This window comes from Protopterus annectens, chromosome 12.part0, assembly GCF_019279795.1.
Source record: "Protopterus annectens isolate FY-2018-M chromosome 12.part0, PAN1.0, whole genome shotgun sequence".
Lineage (NCBI taxonomy): Eukaryota > Metazoa > Chordata > Ceratodontiformes > Protopteridae > Protopterus > Protopterus annectens.
Window position 1 is genome coordinate 361,178,234 of NC_056746.1, and position 25,914 is coordinate 361,204,147.

At 43.6% G+C, this 25,914-nt stretch overlaps 1 protein-coding gene across 5 annotated transcripts in view; it reads left to right on the plus strand.

Moving 5' to 3' along the window:
- Positions 1-25,914, plus strand: part of NPRL3 (NPR3 like, GATOR1 complex subunit) — a 1,033,612-nt gene that overhangs the window by 915,058 nt on the left and 92,640 nt on the right. For all 5 annotated transcript variants that reach the window (XM_044089441.1, XM_044089439.1, XM_044089442.1 and 2 more), the window contains one exon: positions 958-1,150. In XM_044089441.1, coding sequence (XP_043945376.1) covers positions 958-1,150 — 193 coding nt within the window. The remainder of the gene's footprint in view (positions 1-957; positions 1,151-25,914) is intronic.

The following is a 25,914-nucleotide window of genomic DNA, read 5'->3' on the forward strand; positions in this document are numbered from 1 at the left end:
AGTAAAGTCAGATTGTGTTTCCGTGTAAAAAGTTTTAGGTCAACCAATGTTTCAGCCAGCTTAAAATGTTCAGAGGGTACAAAGGTCAAAACTTTACAAAAAATGTCACAAACATCTGACTCAATTTCAAAACTCGAAAAATTGTAAATTTTAAAATCCCCACATGTTAACCAAAATGGTAGGTTTAACAACTTACCTGTTGTGATTGTCCATCCCCTTCCTGGCCACATTCCCCCTTGTGTTGTACCTCCATTGATGGTTCTGGCCTCTGTTGGAAAAAGAAATCTGTACCATTTTAGTTTGTGTACCATTTTTCTTGGTTAAGTTACACACTTTCCTCAGTTAATAATGCCAGTTGTGCACAGTTGTTACACTTTGCATTGATACCTGATAACATATTATACATTTTTCAGTTGTTACATTGTTTCAAGTATTTTGTCCACCAGATCATTAAGCCATAATTTTACCATTTCATGCATACTGAAATACTATTTGCACTTAGTACCAGATGAATTAGTTATGCCAGTTGTTTAACTGTTAATATGGCCAGTGTCTTGTCTGAGAGAGTGGTTCTGTCATCTTTTAACAACAAACAAAAGATACTTAACTTCAGTGAAATACCCCTGCAGCTGTTCAATGGTACACATTTTCTAGATCAGTTTTCTTTCATATTTTAACAACAGTACCAGAGGGACAAATGGTTCTTGAATTTGACCCATATTGAACCAAGCTTGTATTTTTAATTGACAGAAGATCTTTTTCTATTTCTTGTTGTAATATATTTGATAAAAACGTAATTTACTTAGTGACAAATTAATTTTAAACATTTTATTTTAAAAGCATATGCAAAATATAACGCGTGTCTGCCCTTAAAACCGTAGAGACTTCACACTCTGCTAAAATCTTGGTAGAGTAACATTTGTTTACCTTGTGGTTTTATTTTCTTTAATCCTACAGCTAGCAGTGATGATATGACTCTAACCAGCCCCAGTATGGACAACTCCAGTGCTGAGCTAATACCTGGTGGCGATTCACCATTAAACAAGCGAATGACAGAAAATCTACTTGCTAGCCTTTCAGAATATGAGCGGGAAGCCATACTTAATGTTCCAGCTGCCCAGAATCCTGAGGACCTACGCATGTTTGCAAGGTACAAAGTGAAGTTAAAAGTGCCACTTGTTTGTCAGCATTCTGGAGTTTTTACATTTTTTTTTTTTCAAATGTGATTTTATTTTGTTCGTCTGTCCTCTTTCCATACCTGCTTTATATACTTCTGGGTGTTTGGGAGCCAGTCTATTCCCAGAAAGTAATAATTGTAAGGGAAGAAGTCAGTCCTGGATGGTATGTTAGTCTGTCATTCCATTACAGGATAGACACTCGCATTTACACCATGCAGCCACCTGCGGACAGTGTGGAGTGGAGTATTGCCATTTAACCTAGGGTTTTGTCTTTGAGATTTGTAAAGAAGCTGATACCTCAGTAAAGGCCCACAGAAAGGTTGTACACACTCTGCACAAAACCCCAGTAAAAGCCCACACAAAGGTCATGCACACTCTGTGCAGGAGGGAGTCCAGCCAGGAACAGAACCAGAAGTCAGGTGCTGAGATGCACAGTAGTGTAACTAGGACTGGGCAAGAAGGCAGCTGCCCCGGTGGCAAAGTGTTGGGGGAAGCAATCAGCGAATCCAGATATCTCTTTAATGCAATACCAGTTTTTAAAAGCCAACATTGCATTCACAGTCAAACCTGAGTGCTGTAGCGTTCTGTGTGTAGTCTAGACTGTAGCAACTGGTTGTTGCATTGTAGCAAACAGTTGGCTATAAGTAAAAAAGAAAATCTCTTAACTAATACCTGAGCTCTGTAGCATTCTATGCAGGCAGGATATAAACTGTAGCAACTATTTGCCACATTTGTAACAAGCAGTTTGCTGCAGTTTAAAAAGAAGATTTTTTTTTTTTTTTTTTTTAGCTAAAACGTGAAGTCCATACTGCTCCATGCAGGCAGAGTATAAACTGTTGCCACTGCTTGTTACATTTGTACCAAGCAGTTTGTTACAGTTTAAGAGAAGAAATTATTATTTTTTTAATAAAATGTGCAGAAGTAGGGTTGGGGGCAGGGCATGGAAATGTAACCTGAATAGTTTGGGTAGGCGAGAGGGTTTTGTGTTATGTATCTGGTCACCTAGTTGGTGTGCCAGTAGAAGGAACGGCCATGGATCTAAGTGTAATAAGCTGATTGCTACAGTGTAGCAATTGGCTTATTACAATAAAGTGCTTTTTTTTTTTTTTTTTTTTTTTTTTCTCTTCAGTGCCAGAGCTGTGGGGGCAAGGCGCTGGTTGAGCCAGCAGTGCGCCTGGTGAAGCAACAGTACAGCCTTCTACACCATTTTGTGCATTTCTTCATCTCTCAAAATGTAGGTAGGAGTCGTATGTTCATAATTTGTGTTCATTACTAGTAGTATTTCTAACCCATTTTACATGTAATTTTAAGACCCATCCCCTCAATATACTGAACATAAGATTTTTATTTTAATAACACATTTTTTATGATTCAGACTGTTCCTTATTAGACCTTCTTTTATTTGTTTCATATAAAGTAGACCTTTGGGGTGGACTTTCTGAAAGTCATTGAGAAATTCTGAACTGAAAATAAAATATTTGACTTATTCTGTTAGTACACAAATTTCTACTTCTGCTTTTCAACACTGGGGGGTTACAACTGATATTAGAATTCCCAAGTTTATAGCCTGTGTTGCAAGAGAAGTTCTAATTTTAATTTGTAGAAGTGCACATAATCCAGTTTGACACGTTCTCTAAAGCTTGCCAGGGCACATTCAAGTTTGGCAGTTTCTCTAAAGCTTGCCAGGGCACATTATACTATGATAGGTAGCCTTGTTGCTACTTGAAGGACAACGCTTGATGTGCTGTGTTTTTGAGACCACACGTAAAACCTGTCATTTCTTGAACAAAACCTTGGGAAATCCACCACACTTTTTTTTAAAACTTCCAGAAGCTTAACTCCGTGGAGTTACTTGTATTTTCCTGATTCATTCTGAGATGAAACATAACAGACTGATGAAACATCACACACTGGGACTAGTTGGAACACTTTCTATGACCTTGGAGTGCTCATATTTAATTTCAGGGAGGGAATCATGTGATGCACATGAAGACTTTTTGGGGGAGAGGGTTTGTTGGCACATTAGTACACTCAGGATATTTTAAGGGACTCTCTGCAGTGGGATCAGTGTTTGAGTCCATCCATTCTGTATCCTTTTGTGAAACTCTTCTAAAAATCTTGAGTCCATATATGCATGTGTGAGTGACCACTTTGGCCCATGAATGACATTTCTGCACCAGCATTAAGGGACATGCCACATCCAAACTCTTTCCAGCTGCTTGTACACTTTATCTCTCTATTTTGGTGTTGCTGACTTGGGAATTTTCTTGCATTTGGTTCCTCAGTGTTATAGGCCCTCTATATGTGAGTCTTGTCATCATGTACAGATATCAGACCGCCACAGAAGTTGCTTGTTTTGCTTGAATCAGAGCATGACATTTGAAGAGCATCTTCACTGTTATTTCCTCAGTCCCATCCAATGCAGTGTGTAGTGGCCATTAGCCAAGATTTTTATTCACATTTCTTTAGTGCTGGTGATAGAGGTCAGTGCCAGCTTTTTGATGGTCATTTCTTCACCGCGTGTCCAGCATGTCATGCTAAGGTTCTTTTCCTCCTCCACACATATCACATGACAGTTGCAGGACAATGGAATTTAAATCACATCAAAGAGAAAGGGTTGTCCGTTTCTCCAGATTTTTCCACTGATGTTAAAGATTTGGAGGATTTGCTGCTGATTACAAGAAGTCATTTTGGTTGGTTTGTTCTGCACCTAAAAAAAGAAATCTCTGGATTGGTCAATGATCTTTTGCTCATCCTCTAAGAAACATTTCATCAGGTTAAATAGGATCAGTTATCAGTAAGTTCCCTGTTTGGAACCTGTTCTGAAGGCTATTGCTTGTATGGACTTGAAACAACCAGACGTTTGACCCTCAGTTTCATTGGAGGCTGGCCACAAGTCATCTTCCTCCATTGGTTGTCTGCCTGAAAAATAATTCCATTGAGAAGTGCCTCAGTCTGTGAAAATTTACACTGAATTGCCCAGCAATCTTTTCCTCATCTTGTAAAAAGTATTTCAACACCCCTTTGGGGTAGAACATGAGAAATCATCAGTCATTCTTGTTTTAGACGTTTTTTTGAAAAATGCTGTTCTTGTGGAATGGAAGCACCCAGACCTTGGGCTCTCAATGCCTTGAAAGGCTGACCAGTTATACCAGCCTTCACCAGAGTCGATTTATTGACATCTTAAAATGAATTATTTCATTCTTTTGTGCAGCATATATCAGAAGCTACAGCATTTGTCCCTCTTTCCTCTGGATAAGAAGTCTAATGCCAGGAACAAATGTGAAAATGGTGATTTATTCCTTAGATCTCACATCCCTCAAGTAACTGTGCCATGTGTTCAAATTTTCAGATCTTTACAGATCTTTCTGATGGACAAAGACTTGGATGAGTTGAATTTTAGCTCTGGCTATCATGAAAAAAATGCGTGAAGGGGATATTGTATATAACCTCAAAGTTGAGCTGTTATTTAACCCCATCATGGACTGAATACTGTGGAGGATGTGTCCAGTGTACACACAACTGGAACCTTTCTGCACAGGGATGCCTTGCTTTAAATGTTTCACTCTTCCCTTTCAAAGATTCTGAATGCCATTTCTCAAGGTGAGGTCGTGTATGGGTATCCCACCCAGGAGATTATCTATAATTTCTGTAGGAGAGGTGAAAGGTTTATTTTTTCTCTGCCATATTTTTTAACCCCACTGGTGCGGATTCCTGATCTGGTGTCCCACCCCTTAAAAAGTTTGCTTCCTTATTCTGGAGGAGCTTTAGCACTTCAGAGCAAAAAAAATAGACTTCCACTTTTTAACTGTTACTACAGCTTCTTTACCACACACAAGGTGCTGAAGTAAATTTCTATACCGACATTCTGGTACTGAAAAGAATTTATTTATTTTTATTTATTTAGCATTTGTTTACTGGGAAAGTCTGACTGGGACAGTGCTCATTTTCAGCTGAGGCTCAGGGAGAAGTGCTCCAGATGCATGTCTTTGGAATATGGGAGGAAACCAGAGCACCCAGAGGAAACCAAGTGAATGCAGGGAGGACATGCAGACTCCACACAGAAGGCACCCCAGCTGAGAATCAAACCAGAGAACCTCTTGCTGTGAGTTGACATTGCTAACTGCTGTACCACTGTGCCACCCTATGCAGGAACTGCACTTCCCAGTCACATTCCCCCAAACACCTTGCAGCCAGGTTGTCTGCCATTTTCACCTCATCATTGCTATGCTTTTGATTAAGTTGTCCATTCAAAAGTGGGTTAATCCCAGTGTGTGTTATCACCCTTGGTAATGCACTGGCAATACTTATGAGATTTTCTGTATGCTGCTTAACTCCGCTCCACTGAATGTCCAAGTGTGCTGCTGTAGTGGGGACCGCAGTGCTAGACCCCCGGGGGTTCCATAATTCCACACAAGTACTGCCCCTGGATACAGCACAAACAGTGCTTAGCAGTTCTGAGCAAGTTGCTCAGCCTAGTAAATTATGGTGTCATTTTGCCTTCCCCAGGAGTAACCAGTGCAACATTACATACTGCAACATTACATACTGCCACTCCCAAAGGATGGTGTGTATTTTCCTACCTTCAGTGGATGGCTGTTCCACTGCTTACCTAGCTGGCTGAATCCTTATTGTTTAGCTTGCTGTCAAGGCTTTAAATCTCTTCTCCATGAAGTTGGCAAGGAGGGGTAAGCATCAGTCCACTGTTGAGAATGTGCCTGTGATCATCCATGGGAGGAAGTCATCCAGATAGAATGTGACATAATTACCAGGCCCCACCTAACCAGGGTATTCCTACTAAGTCCACACAGAGGTCTTTGAATCATCAGGCCCAGCTGCAGTCCTGACTGCTCTCCAAGAACCTGTTAATTAGAAGGTTGGTTCTCCGAGTTTTCTGTAGTTTAGAGGACCAGTACTTAGGCCAAAACAGTTTCTGTCATCATCACCGAGGACCATCCTGTAGAGTTGGTCTTTTTATCCTTGAGTCATCTTCCCTTGACAGATCAGCTCAAGTCCTTTTTAAACAGTGGGGTGATTGTTCAACTGCAGGAGAAGCGGAGTGGGGTGATTATGACTGTTCAACTGCAGGAGAAGCAGGTGGGATGGGCTACATTCTACTGTTTTTCTTGTCGTAAGAAATCTGATGAGTTTCATCTTGTTGTGGATCTTGTCAAGTTCACCCTTTGAAATGGCATATGATCATGGTGTAAGCTCTGAAACATGTGCTTCTAGAGGGATTTTGAATGAGTTCATTAGACGTGTGTGAAGATTGGGTGAAGATAGGTGAAGGCTGCCAGCCTAGCCAGATAGAATTTTGGAGATAATTCTGTCATCTGTAAATGTTAATGTAAACCACAGGCTTGTTGTCTTAAATGGTAAAAATAGTGTTACACGTGGAATTGAAAAAGATGTAACAACAGTGCACTCTACTGACTAAGTAAAGCATGTTGTGACCCTTTGATGTTGAAATTCAGAGTCAGCAAGTCAAGAGTGGGGCATCCTGCCTATTGTTTTAAGGTCAGAGTTAATGGCCAGAATTTGCATGCATAAACGTCCTTTAATGCTCTGGTTTCTGCCCCGAGGTGAAGAATGTAAATGCAGTTTCTGTTAGCCTGGGAACCCAGGGAAGTGTGAAGAATGATGTAATGTGAACCAGGAATGTGATTTTAAAAACAGAGAGAATCAGAGAGCATTAAGCATTTTTGTCATGACCATCCAACTCATTAGCACTGTCTTGCTCTATATGTAAGTTATCTTAGACTTGTGTTTTCTCTTAGAAATAGCTAGAAACTAGAAAGATTAGACTGTTTTTCTGTGATGTCAGATCTGTGCTACTAAATTATTTTAAGTATTTCTCTGTGATCTCTGAACTATTGACTAGCACTGTGTAGTAAAAAGTATTGTCTTGTGTTTTTATTTATTATTAAATATTTTTAAACCCTTTCATCTGTGGCAGTTTTTGTAGAGATAATTTAAGCTCTTTAGAGTACTTGCATGCCTTTGGTAAAATTGTACAAAGCCACTCCAATAGCTTTAGCCCTGGGCTATACTACCAATTGGATAATAATATTGCACAGTAATAATTGGACACCCTTTTAAGGGCCTTTGAGCACCTGATAAATATTAATGGGTGGTGGCAGCTGGTACTACCATATAGTCTGGGAAAAGTGGTTCAGCAGGAGAACTTGTGCCAGCCTTCCCCAGGAGTATCTGTGTGGTTGTATAAACTCTTTTCAAAGTGTGTATCAGCTACTTGGGCAGGGGCACGAAGCACTGATTGGACAGAGAGAGTGCTGGAGGTTTTAGCTTGCCCACTAGGCTGAGATCTGGACCCTATAGCTGTGCCAGTGGGGAGTCTTATTGGGGACCTGGAGAGCAAGGGAGCGACCAGACCCATATTGACTGTGATCTCTGTGTGCTCTTAAGGGAAATTTCACTTTACTGTATGTATTTGTTATCCTTTCCTCCTATGTGAGACACCCCTCTTTGGTGTTAGTGGTGAGGATTGGGGCTCCTTGATTGCTGGGCCAGGGCACGGCCGTCACATATTAATTGTTTGGCAGTGGTGGGATATCCACACTACATATTAATTGGTTGGTAAATACTAATGGCTTGTAGTGGTGTGAGTAGAGTGTATTCCTGTAGCTTGTGTATAGTGAGCTCTGAAAGGTGTTTTGTACTCTAAATCAGCCACGCAGTTAATACTCAGAGTTCAGATCACAATTGTTTTATTTCTTTTGTTATTGTAGTTAGGGTGAGCAGGCAGCATGTCAGTAGTGGAGTATGGAAAGCTGACAAGGAACCAGCTGGTTGAGATATGCCAGGCTAGGGGACAGGTGCATGGAAACCTAAGGCAGACCTGATTGCAGCCTTGGTTACAGCTGCATCAGAAAAAAACATCCAGGAAGGCAATCAGACTGGCAGTGGAGATATAATACCCTCGGAGAATGGACAGCTCAACCTTTCTGCAGAGGACTTAAAACTCCATCTGGAGTTAAAGAAACTTGAGTTGGAGGACAGGCGTTTGGAGATAGAAGCAGCTGAGAGACTGAGGAGTCTACAGGCTGAGAAGAATGAGAAACTGCGACGCCTGGAAGCCGAGGAAAAGGAATGGCAGAGGAAGCATGAGAAGGAAATGCTGACTCTTCGCCAGAGTCATGGAGTTAATGGGGAAGGGAGTAACTAGACCCCAGAAGCACAAAAGGTCAGTAAATTTCTTCCGCAGTTTAAAGAGGGGGATAATTTTGATAGTTTCATTCATATGTTTGAGAGGGTATGCAAACAGTATGGTGTTGACCGAAGGCACTGGGTACGGTTCCTGACCCCCTTACTCCATTGTAAAGCTGTAACTGTTTTGTCAAAAATGTCTGACATTGCATGTTTTGGTTATACTGCTGTTAAAAATTACTTGTTATAATTGTTTAAGCTAACACCTGAAACGTATAGGAAAAGCTTTGCGAGTATAGACGTAAGGCAGATGAAAGTGTGTATGAATATGTTGCTGAACTGAGCACTTATTTCCATAGGTGGGTGAGTGGATGTGAGGTCACCATTTTTGAAGGGCTGGCAGATCTTTTGGTGAGGGAACAAGCCCCTAGCACTTTGCGTGAAGACATGAGGATCTGGTTAGCTGATAGTCAGTGTGCAACTTCAGATGAGTTGGGGAAGAAGGGAGACCTATACCTGGCAAGCAGGGCAGCCCTGTACAGGAAAGGGACCCCCAGTACTGCTCATGGGTCTAAAGGAACCCATGATGGGCAGCACAGACTGCCCCAACAGAATCTGCCAGTAGCAGGGGAAGCCACTAGTCCAGGTACACATCCATGAGCTAGGGTTAAATGTTTTGAATACAACCAGTGGGGCCATGTGGCATACAGGTGTCCACGGAGGCAAGGTGGGGAACAAAAGGTGAGGGAGCCAGTAAGTGGGAAAGACAAAATGCCAATAGTAGGTTGTGTTGGGACAACAAGTGTACCAAACTACCACCGGAGGTTATATCCTATTGTAATGAATGGCAAAGAGACCATTCCCAAGAGAGACACAGCCTCCGATATAACCATTGTAAAGCCTGCAATGATTACAGAGGAACACTACTTGCCTGGGCATTCTACTCCAGTCAGGGCTTTAGGAGGGATTCCATTCCAAATACCTTTGGCTAGAGTTCACCTTGACTGGGAGGGTGGAAGAGGAAGCCAGCAAGTAGGTGTGTTTGAAGATATACCTACAGATGTCATGATAGGGAAGGATTTGGATGAGGCAGTACCATGTGTTTTTGCAGTTACACGCAGTCAGACTAGGAGACAAGCATGTGGGTCTGGTAGCCTGGGGAAGACCCAGACAGACTGCATACTTGCAGCCAGGACTGGTGAGGTGGTTACTTCAGGGAGGGAGCTACTCTGTAGCAGTGAGACTGAAGGTGACCCACAGCTGCTTGGGGTAGTGATAGGTTCATAGTTTGATACTAGGCTATCTGCCTTGGGGCATTTACAAGCCTAGCCAGTACATTTGGCTTTCTCCACCCTTGTAGATTGGTTGACTGTGCCTCTGTAGAGTAGGTCACAGAAGATAGCCCTTTTAAGGTTAGTTTACTGTGCCCCTGTCTAGCAGGGACACAGAAGAGATCCCAGGGGTGAACTTACGATCTCCCATCCACTTGTCAAGATTTCTCTTGAAGAGAGTCAGTGAGGGGCTCTGCCTAACATGGATTGGGATTCTGTTCCAGAGTGAGGGCAGCCTCTGGGATATGAATCTGTCCCTCCAGCATGTCCTATTTATTTCTGTGCTGAGGTTTAGGTCCCTGGAGCGTGTAGCTCTAAGGGATTTGGATTTCCTGAGGTGGAGCATGTCCATTAATTCTGGGTTGGACATGGCTTTATATGTCAGGCATAGATCACCTCTGAGTAGGCGGTAAGCAACAGAGTAGAGCTGGAGTTTCTTTAGCCGAACTGCATAGGGCATCTGTTTGAGTCCCTTGATCCTCTTGGTGAGGTACTTTTGGGGCCTCTCCAGTTGCTGCAGGTGTCTGGTAAGGTACATCCCAAATGGGGCATTCTATTCAATTATGGGCCTGATGAGTGATGAGTAGAGGGGCACAATGACCTCTCTTGTTCTAGATGTGAACCCTTTCATGATAAGGTGGGCTATATAGAAGGGCTTTCTAACCACTCTGACAACGTGATTGTCAAAAGAGAGGTTTCTATCTACATGGGTCCCCAAATCCCTAATTACTTCTTCTGTACTTAATAGATTACCACCTATGTGGTAATTTGTGGACACTTTGTTTTTCCCAAAGGGGATGACTGTGCACTTTTTGGCATTTAGCTTAAGGCCATGGCTCTGCCACCAGTTATCCATCTCTGTGAGACCCTTTTGGAGGATGCTTGTGTCAGCCGGAGAGTTGATTATGGCGCCCAGCTTGCAGTCATCTGCGAATTTGGTCAGCCATAGTCCTCTCGTATTAGCCTATACCTCAGAGAAGTATATACCGAACAAGAGAGGTCCCAGGACTGAGCCTTGTGGGATGCCACTTGTAACTGGTTTGGAGTCTGACATGGCACCTGCAATTCTGACCATGTGGGTTCTATCCCTGAGCCAGTTTGCAACCCATCTTGTGACATAGGGGTTGATATTTAAGCTGGTGAGCTTATTTATGATTTTTTTTTTTTTTTTTTTATTTATGATGCCTGAGTGGGGCATTGTGTCAAAGGCTTTTGCGAGGTCCAGGTAGGCCATGTGTACTACCTTCCCTTCATCTATGGCCTTGGTAACTGTTTCAAAGAAGTCGACCAGGTTCAAGAGGCAAGATCTGCCCTTAACAAAGCCGAATTGGGTAGGATCCAGTGTCTGGAGGTTACCATTGTCCTTGTTTATGAGTTCCATGATGATATGCTCCATAGCTTTGCAGACCAGACTAGTCAGGCTTATAGGGCGATAGTTTCCTGGGTCCGTTGTGATACCACTTTTGTGGAGCAGGACCACTGTTGCTGTACGCCATTCCTTGGGTACATATCCTGTAGTAAGGCTGAGATTGAACAGTGAATTTATGTGAGGGTTTAGTTCTTCTTGGAGCTCGTGTAAGACGCAGCCCGGGACACCATCTGGTCCAATTGATGCTGTGTTTTTTGCTTTGGAGAGGGCAGCTCTCACCTGTGCATTTGTGATGTCAGGGAGGCTACATTCTGTTGGGATAGACATTTGGTCTTTTGGGGGGGAAGGGGGGGGAGTTTGCACTGAACCTGTCTGCCAGGATGTTGGCAATGTCTGTGGGATCAGTGTATTTTTTGTCATTTTGTACTAACTCAGAGCATATCTGGGAGTTGCCCCCCAGATTCCTGACATAACTAAAGAAGGCCTTGTGATTATCTTTAGTGTCTTGCGCAATTTTTCTTTTGAAGCTGGCCTTCGATAATTTTATGAGGAATCGTAGTTTCTTGCTAGTACTGATCAGAGTTGCCTTCCCTTTTTGGGATTTTACTCTATCATGTAGTAGCTTCCTCCTTCTGTTGTATAGCTTACTTATGGCCAGGGTCCACCAGACTGGTCTCCTGCCTTTGGAGGAGTGAATCTTGGTTTTATTTGGGATAGCACGATCCATGCATTCCTGTAGGTGTCCATAGAATGCATTTGTAAAGGATTCTGCTGTTGGGGTAGTATTTTCCACTGGCCCGGTGGCTTTGAAGGATTCCACCTCGGTTTTGAGAAGTGTGAAATTTGCTTTTGAGAAATTTTTCACCATGATTTCCTTGACTGGGGGTGGGGATGGGATATGGATGTCCAGTGAGATTAATTTAAGGTCTGATCTTACCAATGATGGACATACCTGTGGTGTGGAACATAGAGTCCCCATGTTGGTGATGACCAGGTCCAATATGTTATCTCCTCTAGTGGGAGTGGTGACCAGTTGTTCCATAGCATTTGAGTTTATAAAGTCTAGAAACCGTTGGGCAAGGGTGTTGGGGCTTGAGTAGTTTTCCCAGTCGATGTTCAGGTAGTTGAAGTCACCCAGTATTATTGTGTTTGGAGAAACCTTCATATTCTCCAGTGTTCTCATGAAGGCCGAGTGGGGTTCCTGAGTTTGGGAGGGTGGTTTGTAACAGGCTACAAACTGAAAAGCAGTTTTGCCCACTGTTAATTGTACATGGATGGTCTCCGATGCTTCGTGAAGTGCCACTAACCTGGAGGTATGGGTATCGTTGATGAATATGGATACTCCCCCTCCTTTTGTGGTTCGGTCTGAGTTTTAGGGCCGAAAAGCATGGTATGAGGTATAACCTGGTAGTGCTGGGGTGCTCTCTGGAGCCTTGAGCCAGGTCTTTGTCACTGCACAGATATCAATATTCTCCATACTGAGGAGAGCCTTGAGTGCGTGCATCTTGAGGTTTAGACTTCCGGGGTTGAGCAGCATTATCCTTAGTTTTTTTTTTTTCTTGTGTTGTCTATGAGGTGGGTTTGTCTTTTAAGCCTTGCCTAAAAAAGGCACTATGGGGGTGGCAGGAGCCTTAGCCAGTATTCGAAAGCCCAGGGGTGACAGGTGCAAGTTGTCCCTAGTGAAGCAACGTGGCTTGTCGAGCATGTCATCCCAGGCTGACAAACACTGAATCCCCTTAGAATGGCAACAATACTTTAGCCAGTTGTTAAAATTGATCATTTTGTCTTTATACTGTGGCATCATTCTTGGTGAGGGCAAGATGCTACTCAAGGTCAGGGTCATACCGGTCTGAGCTACATGATCAGAGAGCGCCTCTATGTCTCTTTTCTTGTAGTCCAGGGAGGTACGTTTCAGGTCATTCACACCAGCATGGACAATAACAGAGTCATATTTGTACTTGCTTTGGAGTGACCTGAGTCTTGTGTTATGTGGAGGATCCTGGCACCCGACAGGCAGCTTACAGTGACCTTCTCCTTGTTCAGTCTGGTGAGTGGGACGTCAGTGTGTCTGACAATAGAGTCCCCTATTATAAGTGTATTAGGTGTGTTGTTTAGCCTTAAGGGCTGTGGCTGTGTGGCACACTGATTTTGAGAAATATGTGATACATGGGTATTGTTGCGGGATAGCGGTTGCTTGGATGTCTGCTTTGGAGGTCTCTGCTGCTTTGGCAGATTTTTATTTAGAGCCTCCGAGTATGCTTTTGTGTGTTTGTGTTTGGTTTGCTGATGTGATAGGTCTGTGTGAGACTGGAATTGTGGTGTATGTGGTTTCCTTCTCCTCCTGACTGACTGCCAGTGCTGGGTTGAGAGAGTTCAGCCTCCAGTTTGACTATATAGTTTCATCTCTCACATATATTTGAGTTTGATGGGAGGAGGAGAAGGTAGTCTGTGTACATAAGGCAGTTGTAACATTGCCTCAACATACCCAGATTCACCAGCTGGACTGGAGAGTAAACCCGAAACTGACTATTGGACATGCCAGAAAAGTATAAGGAATAGTTTTTTGACTGATCAGAAAGGACCAATAGGGAGCCAAGTACTTATAAGGAGTATAAGAGGGTGTAGTGCTTTAGTTAGTTAGTGTTTACTTATAAGATTACTTATTAAGATCAAGTGCAGGGCTTTAGATTGAAAATAGAGTGCTTACTTTGAGATTTAGAAAAGTTCTAAGGGGAAAAGTGAAGAGCAGACCTTGTGGAGCCGGGAATAGTTTAAACCCTTTTATGCGGCGCTGCCCGATGCTGCGCTATGCACAAAATCGCTCAAAAGTGGGTTTCAAGGCAGGGACCTTGAAAAGAGCTAGGAATCAGCCCAAAACGTTTCTAGGCAGTAACCACTCCTACAGGGGCAGGCAGGCTGTTCAGTGTTAATCACTGCCACTGATGAACACAGAGACTTCCCTTTAGCCCAAGCAAGCACTGGCCTCCAAGAAACTTACAAACATTTCTGAACAGCAAATCTGTAACTGAACTTTTTTAAATTTCAGAAAGTGGGAAAAAAGCAAGATTTTTTTTTTTTTGTTTTAGTTTAAAGGTAGCAGAGATACACAAGTAGCAAACTAGTCATAACAGTGCAATAAATGACCCCACACTTGAGTGCTAGGCCAGAGTCAGGTAAAATGCAGTTTTAAGAAAGAAAAACAATTTTAAATTAAGTGCAACACAGGAAATGCAGTAAACAGGCTCTAGATGTGTTCTAAATACTGTTTCTAATACAGATATCAACTTTAGCAAGCCGAAAAACACCGAAAAGTAGGTAGCAAAGCAGAAATTTTAAACAATCTCTTGGACAGAGTGACTGCAAAGGTAGAGGTGAGTAGTAGTACCCAGGCTGACAGTGAGGTACCACTGTCAGAGGATGCCAGACTTCCTGTGGAAGGGGATCTGGGAAGGGTTACAAGGAGAGAGTTGAGGCAGGCTCAGCTCTCAGACTCTACATTGCAAGATCTGAGGCAGGTAGCTAAGGAGGCACCTGGTTCTCAAGGAAAGGGGGAATCTGTATACTGGGACAAAGGGTTACTATACAGAGAGTGGACCCCTGAGGGAGGGCTAGAAGGTGAGAGAATACAGCAGTTGGTAATGCCTGGAGCCTACCACCTGGTGCTTCTAGCCATAGCCCATGATATTCTCTTTGCAGGTCATATGGGCTTAAAACGTACAAAGAGGTGTATTATGCAGAACTTCTATTGGCCTGGAATTTTCAGAGATGTAACAGGGTGCTGCAGGACCTGTTGAGCAGTGCCAAAAAGGTAGGCAAGACAGGAGACAAGGTGAGAGCTCCTTTGATGCCTTTGCCTGTGATTGAGGAGCCATTTCAGAGGGTAGCTATGGATATTGTGGGTCCTCTGAGTACCCCAAGTTCCACAGGGAAAAAGTATATCGTAGTGGTAGTGGATTATACTACACGATACCCTGAGGCGGTGGCTTTGCCTTCCATTGAGGCAGAGAAGGTGGCAAATGCATTGTTAGAGATTTTCAGCAAGGTAGCTTTCCCAAAAGAAATACTGACTGACAGAGGTGCCAATTTCAATGTTACACCTGCTTACTTGTCTGTGGAAGTCCTGTGGGGTGAAGCACATGAAGACCATCCCCAGACTAATGGTCTTGCTGAGAGCTTAAACTCTACAATTAAGTCCATGCTACGGGCATTTGCAGATCAGTTTAAGAGTGAGTGGGACAAATATTTGCCCCATTTGTTTGCTTACAGAGAGGTTCCCCAGGAATCCACAGGTTTTTCACCCTTTGAGTTGCTGTATGGGCATAGGGTGAGGGGACCTCTAGATTTAATTTGAGATGAGTGGGAAGGTGAGTGCGAGTCTCACAAGGCATCTGTTGTGGCATACGTCCTAAACCTTAGGACAAGGCTCAGGGAACTCATGGGCTTGGCTCAGAAGAACCTGGCAAAAGCCCAACAACAGAAAAAGGTGTGGTGTGACAGGAATGCTCGAGCTAGAAAGTATGCTGTGGGGCAGCAGGTAATGGCTCTCATTCCTGTCAGACACAACAAGCTGCAAGCAGCTTGGGAGGGACCCGGTAAGGTGGTAAGAAAGGTAAGTGATGTTAATTACATCTGGAACTGCTAGCCAGAAGGCAGGGGCACAAGTTGTACCATGTTAACATGATGAAACCTTACAGTGATAGGGAGGCCCTTGTGTTGAGCATTTGCAGTGGATTGCAGGAGAAGTCTGAGGGAGATCTAGTGACTGATCTCCTCAGTAAGGCTCGGGCTGACATCTCATTGGAAGGGGTAGCAATGTCCCAGCAGCTGTCTCCTACCCAGGTTCGAGAAATCAGAGCAGTGTTGCTGGAATTTGGGAACATGTTCACTGGGAAATCAGGGTGCACCCACCTGAGGCAGCACCAGGTGGATACAGGACCCCAAAGGCCTATTAGGCAGGCCCCTTGTAGAGTGCCGGAGCGAGTCAAACAGACTCTGAGGGAGGAGGTACAGGAGATGTTGGAACTAGGGGTAATTCAAGAGTCCAACAGTCCCTGGGCATCCCCAGTGGTGCTGGTGCCAAAGAAGGATGGCAGCACCAGGTTCTGTGTGGACTACAGGAAATTAAATACTCACACAGAGTCAGATGCTTACCCCATACCTAGGACAGATGAGCCCCTAGAGCAGCTGGGTGGGGCTAAGAGCTGGGTGGGGCTAAGTGTCTTACAACTATCGATCTTACCAAGGGTTACTGGTAGGTGCCCTTGACTCTCAGTGCTAGAGAGAAGTCAGCCTGTGTGACTCCTTTTGGCTTGTATGAGTTCACAAAGATGCCCTTTGGGATGAAGAATGCCCCAGCAACTTTCCAGAGGCTGGTAGATCATATCCTAGCAGGAGCAGGAAGGTTTGTCCTTGCTTACCTAGATGATATTGCCATCTACAGTCATTCCTGGCCAGAGCACCTTCAGCATGTCAGGGAGGTGCTGGGCAGACTACAGAGGGCAGGCTTGACCATTAAGCCAAGCAAATGTCAGGTGGGTATGGCAGAGGTCTCTTACCTAGGACATGGAGTGGGGAGTGGTAAGATAAGGCCCGAACCTGCCAAAGTAGAAGTCACTCTGGCATGGCCTGCACCTTTTACTAAAAAGCAGGTGAGGTCATTTTTAGGGACAGCAGGGTACAACAGAAAGTTCGTCCACAGTTATAGTACCATAGCTGCTCCCCTCACAGACCTGACAAAGAACAGGCCAGATAAGGTAGTGTGGACCCCAGCATGTGAGCAGGCATTCCAGAAGCTTAAAGAAGCTTTAGGAGGACCCCCTGTGTTAGCCAGATTACAGCAAATAATTTGTTGTGCAGGTGGATGCTTCGAACCATGGGGTGGGGGCTGTACTTAGCTAGATTTCTTCAGAGGGAGAAGAGCACCCAGTGGTTTATCTCAGTCATAGGCTCCAACCTAGGGAGGAATGCTATGCAGCTGTAGAAAAGGAATGTCTAGTCATAGTGTGGGCACTGCAGAAGCTTCAGCCTTATCTGTATGGAAGGAATTTCACTGTTATGACAGATCACAACCTCCTAACATGGTTAAACAGAGCCAGCCAGCAAAATGCCAAGTTGCTACGATGGAGCCAGGGGTTGCAAGCATATGATATGTCCGTGCAACACCGCAGTGGGATTAGCAATGTCAGTGCAGATGGGCTCTCAAGACAGGAAATGGGATAAGGTATACTCAGATAGACCTAACTCCCTCAAGCAGCACTTCTCAAGGGTCACTTGAAAAACTAGCTTGAATTCTCCGGGGGGGGAGATATGTGAAGATTGGGTGAAGATAGATGAAGGCTGCCAGCCTAGCCAGATAGAATTTTGGAGATAATTCTGTCATCTGTCCTGTCATCTGTAAATATTAATGTAAACCACAGGCTTTGTTGTCTTAAATGGTAAAAATAGTGTTACATGTGGAACTGAAAAAAAATGTAACAACGGCGCACTCTACTGACCAAGTAAAGCATGTTGTGACCCTTTGATGTTAAAACTCGGAGTCTGCAAGTCTAGAGTAGGGCATCCTGCCTATTGTTTTAAGGCCAGAGTTAATGGCCAGAATTTGCATGCATAAATGTCCTTTATTGCTCTGGTTTCTGCCCAGAGGTGAAGAATGTAAATGTAGTTTCTGGAATGATGTAATGTGAACCAGGAATGTGATTTTAAAAACAGTGAGAATCAGAGCATTAAGCATTTTTGTCCTGACCATCCAACTCATCCGCACTGTATTGCTTTATATGTAAGCTATCTTAGACTTGTGTTTTCTCTTAGAAATAGGTAGAAACTATAAAGATTACACTAAGTGTTTTTCTGTGATGTCAGAACTGTACTACTGAATTATTTTAAGTATTTCTCTGTGATCTCTGAACTCTTGACTAGCACTGTGTAATAAAAAGTATTGTCTTGTGTTTTATTATATTTAGATCGTGGTGGTACGGCGGTAGCATTGTTACCTCACAGCAAGAGGTTCTCCCGTCCAATTCTCGACTGGGCTTGGGAGTGCCTTCTGTGTGGAGTCTGCATGTCCTCCCCGCAGTTGGGTAGCGTTCGAAAAACATGCGTGTGTAAATGGGTGTGCCTTCGTTGAAGGTTGGGCATCGAGCTGGCACCTCGGCGTTTCGGAAAAATCTACTGCCAATCATTAGCAGACCAGAGTTCCGCTGTGGCAACCCCTTACCAGGAAAAGCCGAAAGACAAACAACAAGCAACCTTAAATATTTTAAACGCTTTCAGCTGTGGCTGTTTTTGTAGAGATAATTTAAGATCTTTAGAGTACTTGCATGCCTTTGGTAAAATTGTACAAAGCCACTCTAATAGCTTTAGCCCTGGGCTATATTACCAATTGGATAATAATATTGCACAGTAATAATTGGACACCCTTTTAAGGGCCTTTGAGTAGCTAATAAATATTAGTGGGTGGTGGCAGCTGGTACTATTGTATAGTCTGGGAAAAGGGGCAGAGCTGGAGAACCTGTGCCAGCCTTACCCAGGAGTGTCTATGTGGTTGTATAAACTCTTCTCAAAGTGCATGTCAGCTACTTGGGAAGGGACACAAAACACTGGTTGGACAGGTAGGGTGCTGGAGGTTTTAGCTTGCCCACTAGGCTGAGATCTGGACCCTATAGCTGTGCCAGTGGGAAGTCTTATTGGGGACCTGGAGAGTAAGGGAGCAACCAGCCGTGGACTGGCTGTGATGTCTGTGTGCTCTTTAGGGAAATTGCACTTTACTGTGTGTATTTGTTATCTTTACCTCCTTTATGAGACGCCCCTCATTGGTATTAGTGGTGAGGATTGAGGCTCCTTGATTGCTGGGCCAGGGCACGGGTGTCACAACGTGATGAATGCCTGTTGGCACATTATCATTTGGTAGGTTTAAGTATTTTCATCTGACTATTCAGAACATTCAACAGAAAATCCTATCCTTTGGATTACTCTTCACCACCAAATTGTGGCAGCTGTTGGTGGTGGGAGGCCATTTAGTAAAATCCCATTTATGTTTTCTTGTATCTGCATGACTGGTTGCTGGTAGTTCCCTCCCTGGCTTCTTTTTTTGGTAGTCTTAACCAGGACTTCTTGTGTCTTCAGTTGTTGAGGGTCGTTATCAAGTAGGAGATGTCACCCCTACTTCATGTGCAGTATAATGCCTTCATTCTGTGTGCCTTCTTTCTGTTTGACACAGTTATGGAACTTGGTAATCTAGCATACTGAAACAACTTTGAGGATAGTTACCATAGCAGTAAATCATAACATTTGGGTTCTTTTCCCATTTGGCTTATTTCTACCAGCCTTCATTTAAATGTGTAGTGACTTCTTACCTTCCCTGTATGTACTACTGAAGGCTTTTTCCACTGTTCAGTTACATATAGGGTAATGGTGTAGCTCTTGAATCTGTGCATGTCCTAAACCAGTCCTTTTCAAGCTATCCTTTAGTGAAGGACCAGTTGTTTTTTTTTCCCAGTGTATCACACACTGTTACTTCTGTAAAGTAACTATGATAAACAAGCAGTTATATTTATTTATTTATTATTATTATCATATTATTTGCATTTGTTTTCCAGGATTGTCCTAGGAGTGCCCATTTTCAGTGGAGGCTTGGGGAGAAAAGCTCTGCATATTACATATACATTGATGAGATAACGTTACATAATGGCTGTTAACAGATTCAAGTCAGAACTGACAAACTTCATGACACCCATACAGATGGGAACTGAAAGTTCGATTGTTGAATCCTACACTAAGGCACTGTATGAGCACATCCACTCATGCATGAATCGTGCCATCCCAAATAGAACCAAGATGCTGTCCTCCAAAAAAAGGAAGCCAATCTGGTGGTCCCCTGCCATAAACAAACTTTACAACAAAAGGAAGACGTTGCAGAAAAGAGGAAAATCCCAGGATGCAAAAAACTCCCTTAACAGCCTCAGTAAGAAGCTGAGATCCCTCATAAAATCCTCCAAAGCTAGTTACGAAAATAAAATTGGCAAAGATTCCAAAGACAACCACAAGGCATTCTGTAACTATGTCAAGAATCTAAATGGCAATGCTCAGATCTGCTCTGAGCTACAACAGAATGGCATTAAATATACTGATCCCAAGGATATTGCCAGTATCCTGGCAGATAATTCAGTGCCAGCTTCACCCCCCTCTCATCCCCTAAATGGCCCATCTCAGTACCAGAAGATTGCCAAATTCCGCTAATAAAGGTCACGCAGGTAAAAAACGCACTCTCCAAAGCTAAGAATACAGCTTCCATGGGACCAGATGACATCCCGGGCTGTGTACTACATGAACTACAAAATGAACTGGCACCTCACCTAAGTGTCATGTTTAATCATAGCCTCACTTCAGGCTTCGTGCCCACTGAGTGGCGCACAGCTACAGTTATCCCACTCCACAAGGGGGGATCCACCTTGGATCCTGGGAACTACCGCCCCATCAGTCTGACGAGCCTGATCTGCAAGGCCATGGAACGTATTATCATGGAACTTACAAACAAAGACATTGGCAACCTTCAAACACTGGACCCTACAAAGTTTGGGTTTGTGAAGGGCCGATCTTGTCTCCTGAACCTGATTGACTTCTTCAAATCCATCTCCATAGCCTTGGACGAGGGTAAGGCAGTCCACACAGCCTATCTGGACCTCGCCAAGGCCTTTGACACCATCCCCCACTCTGGAATCATAGCTAGACTTACTAAGCTGGGCATTAATCCCTACGTCACTCAATGGATTGCCAACTTGCTTACTGACAGAACCCACACTGCAAAAGTAGCTGACTCCAAATCCAGCTCCAGACAAGTGGAGTACCTCAGGGTTCAGTCCTGGGGCCACTCTTGTTTGGCATCTATTTCGCTGAAGTACAGGCCAACACTAAGGGACTCTGGCTAACAAAGTTTGCAGATGACTGCAAACTGGGAACCATTATTGAATCCCCAAATGATGTGGATACTCTACAAAAGAGCCTTCCAGAAACAGATGCTTGGTGCCAGAGCCATGGGCTCAAGCTCAATGCCAAGAAATGTATAGTTGTCCCCTTTGGGAAAAAACATATACCCGTGAATTACCACATAGGTGGCAGTACACTAAACACCAAAAGTGTGATAAGAGACTTAGGGACACAGGTGGACAGTGGTCTCACCTTCGATAACCACATCACCACAACAGTCAGGAAATCCTTCTATGTGGCACACCTCAACACTAAGGGCTTTTCATCCAGAAAAAGGGAGGTCATTGTCCCACTGTACTCATCCCTCATTAGACCCATTATAGAATACAATGCCCCATTTGGTATGTACCTCTCAAGACATCTGCAACAACTGGAAAGGCTGGAGAAATACCTCACTAAAAGAATCACAAGCCTAAAGCAGATGCCCTACGCTGACCGCCTAAAAAAACTCCAGCTATACTCTGTCGCATATCGTCTACTCAGAGGTGATCTCTGCTTACCATACAAGGCCATATCAAACCCAGAGATGTTGGACATGCTACACTTAAAGAAATCCCAATCCCTTAGAGCCACACGCTCCAGGGATCTAAACCTTGTCATCACAATAAACAAAACATGCTGGAGGGATAGGTTCCTGACCCAGAGACTCCCCGACTCTGGAATAGACTGCCCATACATGTCAAGCAGAGCGCCTCTTTGGCCCTCTTCAAAAGGAACCTTGACGATTGGATGAGAGAGAGGAAATTCACCCCGGGGATCACGTCAGTCGCCCTGCTAGACAGGGGTACAGGGAAGTAAATAGTGTGGGAAGAAATAGCCAGGGAATTATTATGGCTAGGCTTGTATAGGTCCTAGGGCCGATAGTCTAGTACCAACCTATGAACCTAAGCAGCATTCTACAAAATACAAAAATAACAATGATTTTCATGTTGATATACAATTAGAATTAGGCTTTCTTTTCTTTAAATTTCATCTTATAGGTGAGGATGCATAAAACTTGAGAGGGAGAAGCGGTAAATTAAGTAAAGATAGATATTTCAAAGTGTTAAAGTTGTTAGAAGAGGTTTCTAGTTTCATGTAATTCTGGAAGAATTATTGGGCATGTACAGAGCCATAGTTTGGAGAGGTATTCTTGCAGAGACTTCTTGAAAATGGTTTGGTTAGAAGTGATTCTGACCATGGCGGGTAAGGAATTCCACACCTTGGCTATAGCAATGGAGTAAAGAGCTCGGCCAGCTGTAAGGTTGGGTAATTCTACCTTTAGAAGACATTTATTTTCTGATCTGAGGTATCTAGCGGGTTTGTAGGGGGACATTAGTGAGGCTAGGGATGAGCAATCTTTTGGTTTAGTTATGATTTTATGTGCAGTGGTGAGTTGTAGGTAAGTTAGGACGTGAGGTAGTGTAAGCCACTTGAGTTTTAGAAGGGATATACAGTGATGGGAGGTATGTGTAGCATTGTTGGCAAGCTTTGCTACTTTATTGTAACAAGATTCAAGTTTATTTTTTTAGAGAGCGTTGAGTGCTTGTGAGCAGGGGGGCACCATGTAGTAGAGATGGCAAAAGAAAGGAGGATGCTTTTTGGCTGAGTTGTTGAGGTAAGTTATATGTCTGTAAAGCAGGCCTACTTTTTGGTGGGTCTTTCTGATGTTGTTTAAGATATGAAGGTCAAAGGAGAGATTTTCATCAAGAGTAACTCCAAGGAGTTTAGTGTGGGGCACTACTTTGATGACAGTGCTGTTCTGAGACTGAATAGTAAATTCTGACCTGTTTATGGGGGTGGATCTTTTACGGATGAATTGAAGGAGTTTGGTTTTGTTAGCAGTTAGGGCTGGGTGATTATTGTTCATCCATGTTTCTGTGGATGAGAAGGCGATTTGAGTTAGTTTTTGGAGTTCACTTGTGGAGTAGGCAGAGCAGATGATGGTGGAATCATCTGCATATTGAGTAAGTGAGGTTTGGGACAGGAAAGAGTGGAAGTCATTAACAAATATGCTGAAAAGGAGGGGCCCAAGTATAGAGCCTTGGGGAACTCCTGTTGATATCGGGAGATAAGGTGAGATGTACTGGTCCCATTTTGTTGTTTGTTGTCTATTTGTTAGGTAGTTAGAGAACCAATCGAAAGTATGGGGTGAGATTCCTAGGTTAGATAGTTTAGTGAGTAGTAGGGGATGTGAGATTGTATCAAATGCCTTTGATAGTTATAAAGAGGACACACTTTTACCTGTCTCTCTTGCACGGTTTACAGTGTCCAAGAATGATATAAGGGCAGTGGTGGTACTGTGTCCAGATGTTCTTCATGTTTCACTGTTGCAGTAATCACTTCTGGGTTATCTGCTTGCAGTAGCCCTCAGTCGGCCTGATTAACAAAGTCTTGGGTCCGGCATCGGTTGCTGTCCCTTCTTCCATGACGTCAGGGGTATAAAACATGCAGCCGACACCATTACATCAGTCTTTCTTGCTGTGCGGTGCCCGACGCAAAAGCAGTTTGCAAATGCCGGTCGGCCAACTCCTGAAATTTTCGTTTTCGAGTCTCAGAACCGAAGTCTTTAAGTAAAGCTAAGTACCCCATTGGGGAAACTTTTTCTTGCTCCTTACGGATGTCAGTTTTTGGGGATTTTTTTACCGATGTCAGTAAAAGTTAATAATTGCATTACTTTGTGGAAAGCAAATACCTCATAAAGATTTTCATTTGTACTGTATTCCTTGCCTAGGCCCTGACCACAACGTACCGTGCTGTCGGTTTTGTGCTTTATTTAATTAGCGCACTATCCGTCGTCGGTATATTTTCACCTCTAAATATTTCGGTTCTCGGTTTAATTATCCAGAAATGTCATCGGTTAGCCATCCGACTACCAGGATTCCGAAAAAACGCAAGGATAAAGACAGAGACAGGCTGCCGAGGTCCAAAACTGCCGACGACGCTTCTCCTAAGCCAGTCACCAGTTCGCCAGTACTCAGTGAGGTGCTTTCGCAGCCCCTGATACCCGCCACTTCTGATTCTCAGGCCTCTACTGAGACCCATTCAGAGTCCGGTATGCCGCGAGATGCATCAACTATGGAACCTGTGGATGTCTCTACCTTGGATGGGTCCGAAGCCACTGTGCAGGCACTGGCTTCTGAGGCTGTATTCAGACCTATGGACTTGCATATTAAACCAACGCCTCCTTCTTCTTTTAGGCCTAAATCTCAAACCATGCCTAAAAAAACGATGCCCAGGCCGCTTGCTCAGGCCTCTATGCCTAAAAAGCAAATGGTAAGAATGGCTGAAGATCTTATAACTTTAATCAGAGGAGGCCAGCCTCCCTCTTCTAAGAGACCTAGGACTGAAGTTGTTTATGAATCTTCTGACCAGGATTCTGATTTTTCCGATTCTTCTGTTGATCTGGATTTGCCCTTATCTACTTATGAGGATTCTGATGCAGAGGACGCTATTCCCTCTGCTTCCCCTCCAGAGGATTTTTCTTTTGGTGAAACCTTGCATACTCTAAGGGAGCATTTCCACTGGGAAAGCTGGGATTGTTCTGATTCAAAAAAGAGGCTTATGGATTTCTAACTCCTGCCTCAGCATAGGCCTTTAGCTATTCCTCCTGTACTAGACCTTGTTGATGATGCCTTTTCGGAATCTAGTTTGGCCCCTGATTTCTTTGCCTCCTGCTCCCAGAAAACCTGACAGATATTACATTAATAGATAGATATTACTGTTTCACACCACAAGTTCCTTTTTAAAAATCCTATTGCAGATCCAGAGACTATTTCACAGGGACCCAAGGGCATTAAGGCTTCTACTGCTAAAAATACTACCCCTTCTGCTAGAGACTCCAGGGCACTGGATAGATGGGGTAAGAAGGTTTACACTTCTGCAACCTTGGACATTAGGGCTTTAAACTGCCAGTTTCATATGTTAAAGTATCAGCAACATGTTATTAGATTATTTAAACAGAAAATGATGTTGATTCCTGACCGTGCGGAAAATAAAGAATTACAGGATTTAATGCACTCTGCTGAGCAGGTTGGAAAACTTAATTTGCAATGTGGATTTGATTCTTTAGAGGCCTCTTGCAGGGCTGCTGTTACTGGGTCTGTGCTCAGAAGGCATGCTTGGCTTAAGGAGCAATCTTTACCTGATTATGTTATAGCTAAATTGTTGGATGCTCCTTTAAATCAGGACCGCCTGTTTGGCAACAAGGCTGAGGAAGTTCTTAAAAAGATGGAAGATAAAGCTAAATCTATGCAAACTGTTAAAGATTTCATACAAGTTCAGCCTCCTAAATTTAGTAGGCACTGGCCCTCTAAGAATTGGTCCTTTCCAGCCTCTTCAAGGTCTTCTCAAGCCAAACCCAGACATAGCAGAAACCCCAGGTTTCAGTCCCAGGGGACACACAAGACTAAGCAGTGGGGGGGTGTCCTCACCCAAATCAAAGATTAGTAAGACTTCCCCTATGGAAAACAGTCTCAATGGCTTGCTTCTAAAACTTCCAAGCACTTCCCAGCTGAATGCTCCTTTAGGTGGAAAGATTGGTCTGCAGGCCAAAAACTGGGAACTCATCACCCAGGACAAATGGGTTTTAAATATAGTGTCCCAAGGATGCAGATTTTACTTCCACACCTTACCAATACCAAGCGGGTGGCCAGATCTACCCCGAAAGCAGTGGGCAGAGGCCCAAAATTAAGTACTCTCTCTTAAGCATGGGGACTATTCATTTGGCACCAGAAGAGGAAAAGGGACAAGGGTTGTATTAGAGACTGTTCCTGGTACCCAGAAAAGTTAATACATGGTGTCCTATCCTGGACCTTTCTACTCTAAATACTTTTCTGGTGATTCCAAAATTCAAGATGCTGACTCTTCACCAGCTGCCTCCTATGCTAGGCAAGGATGCATGGTTGGC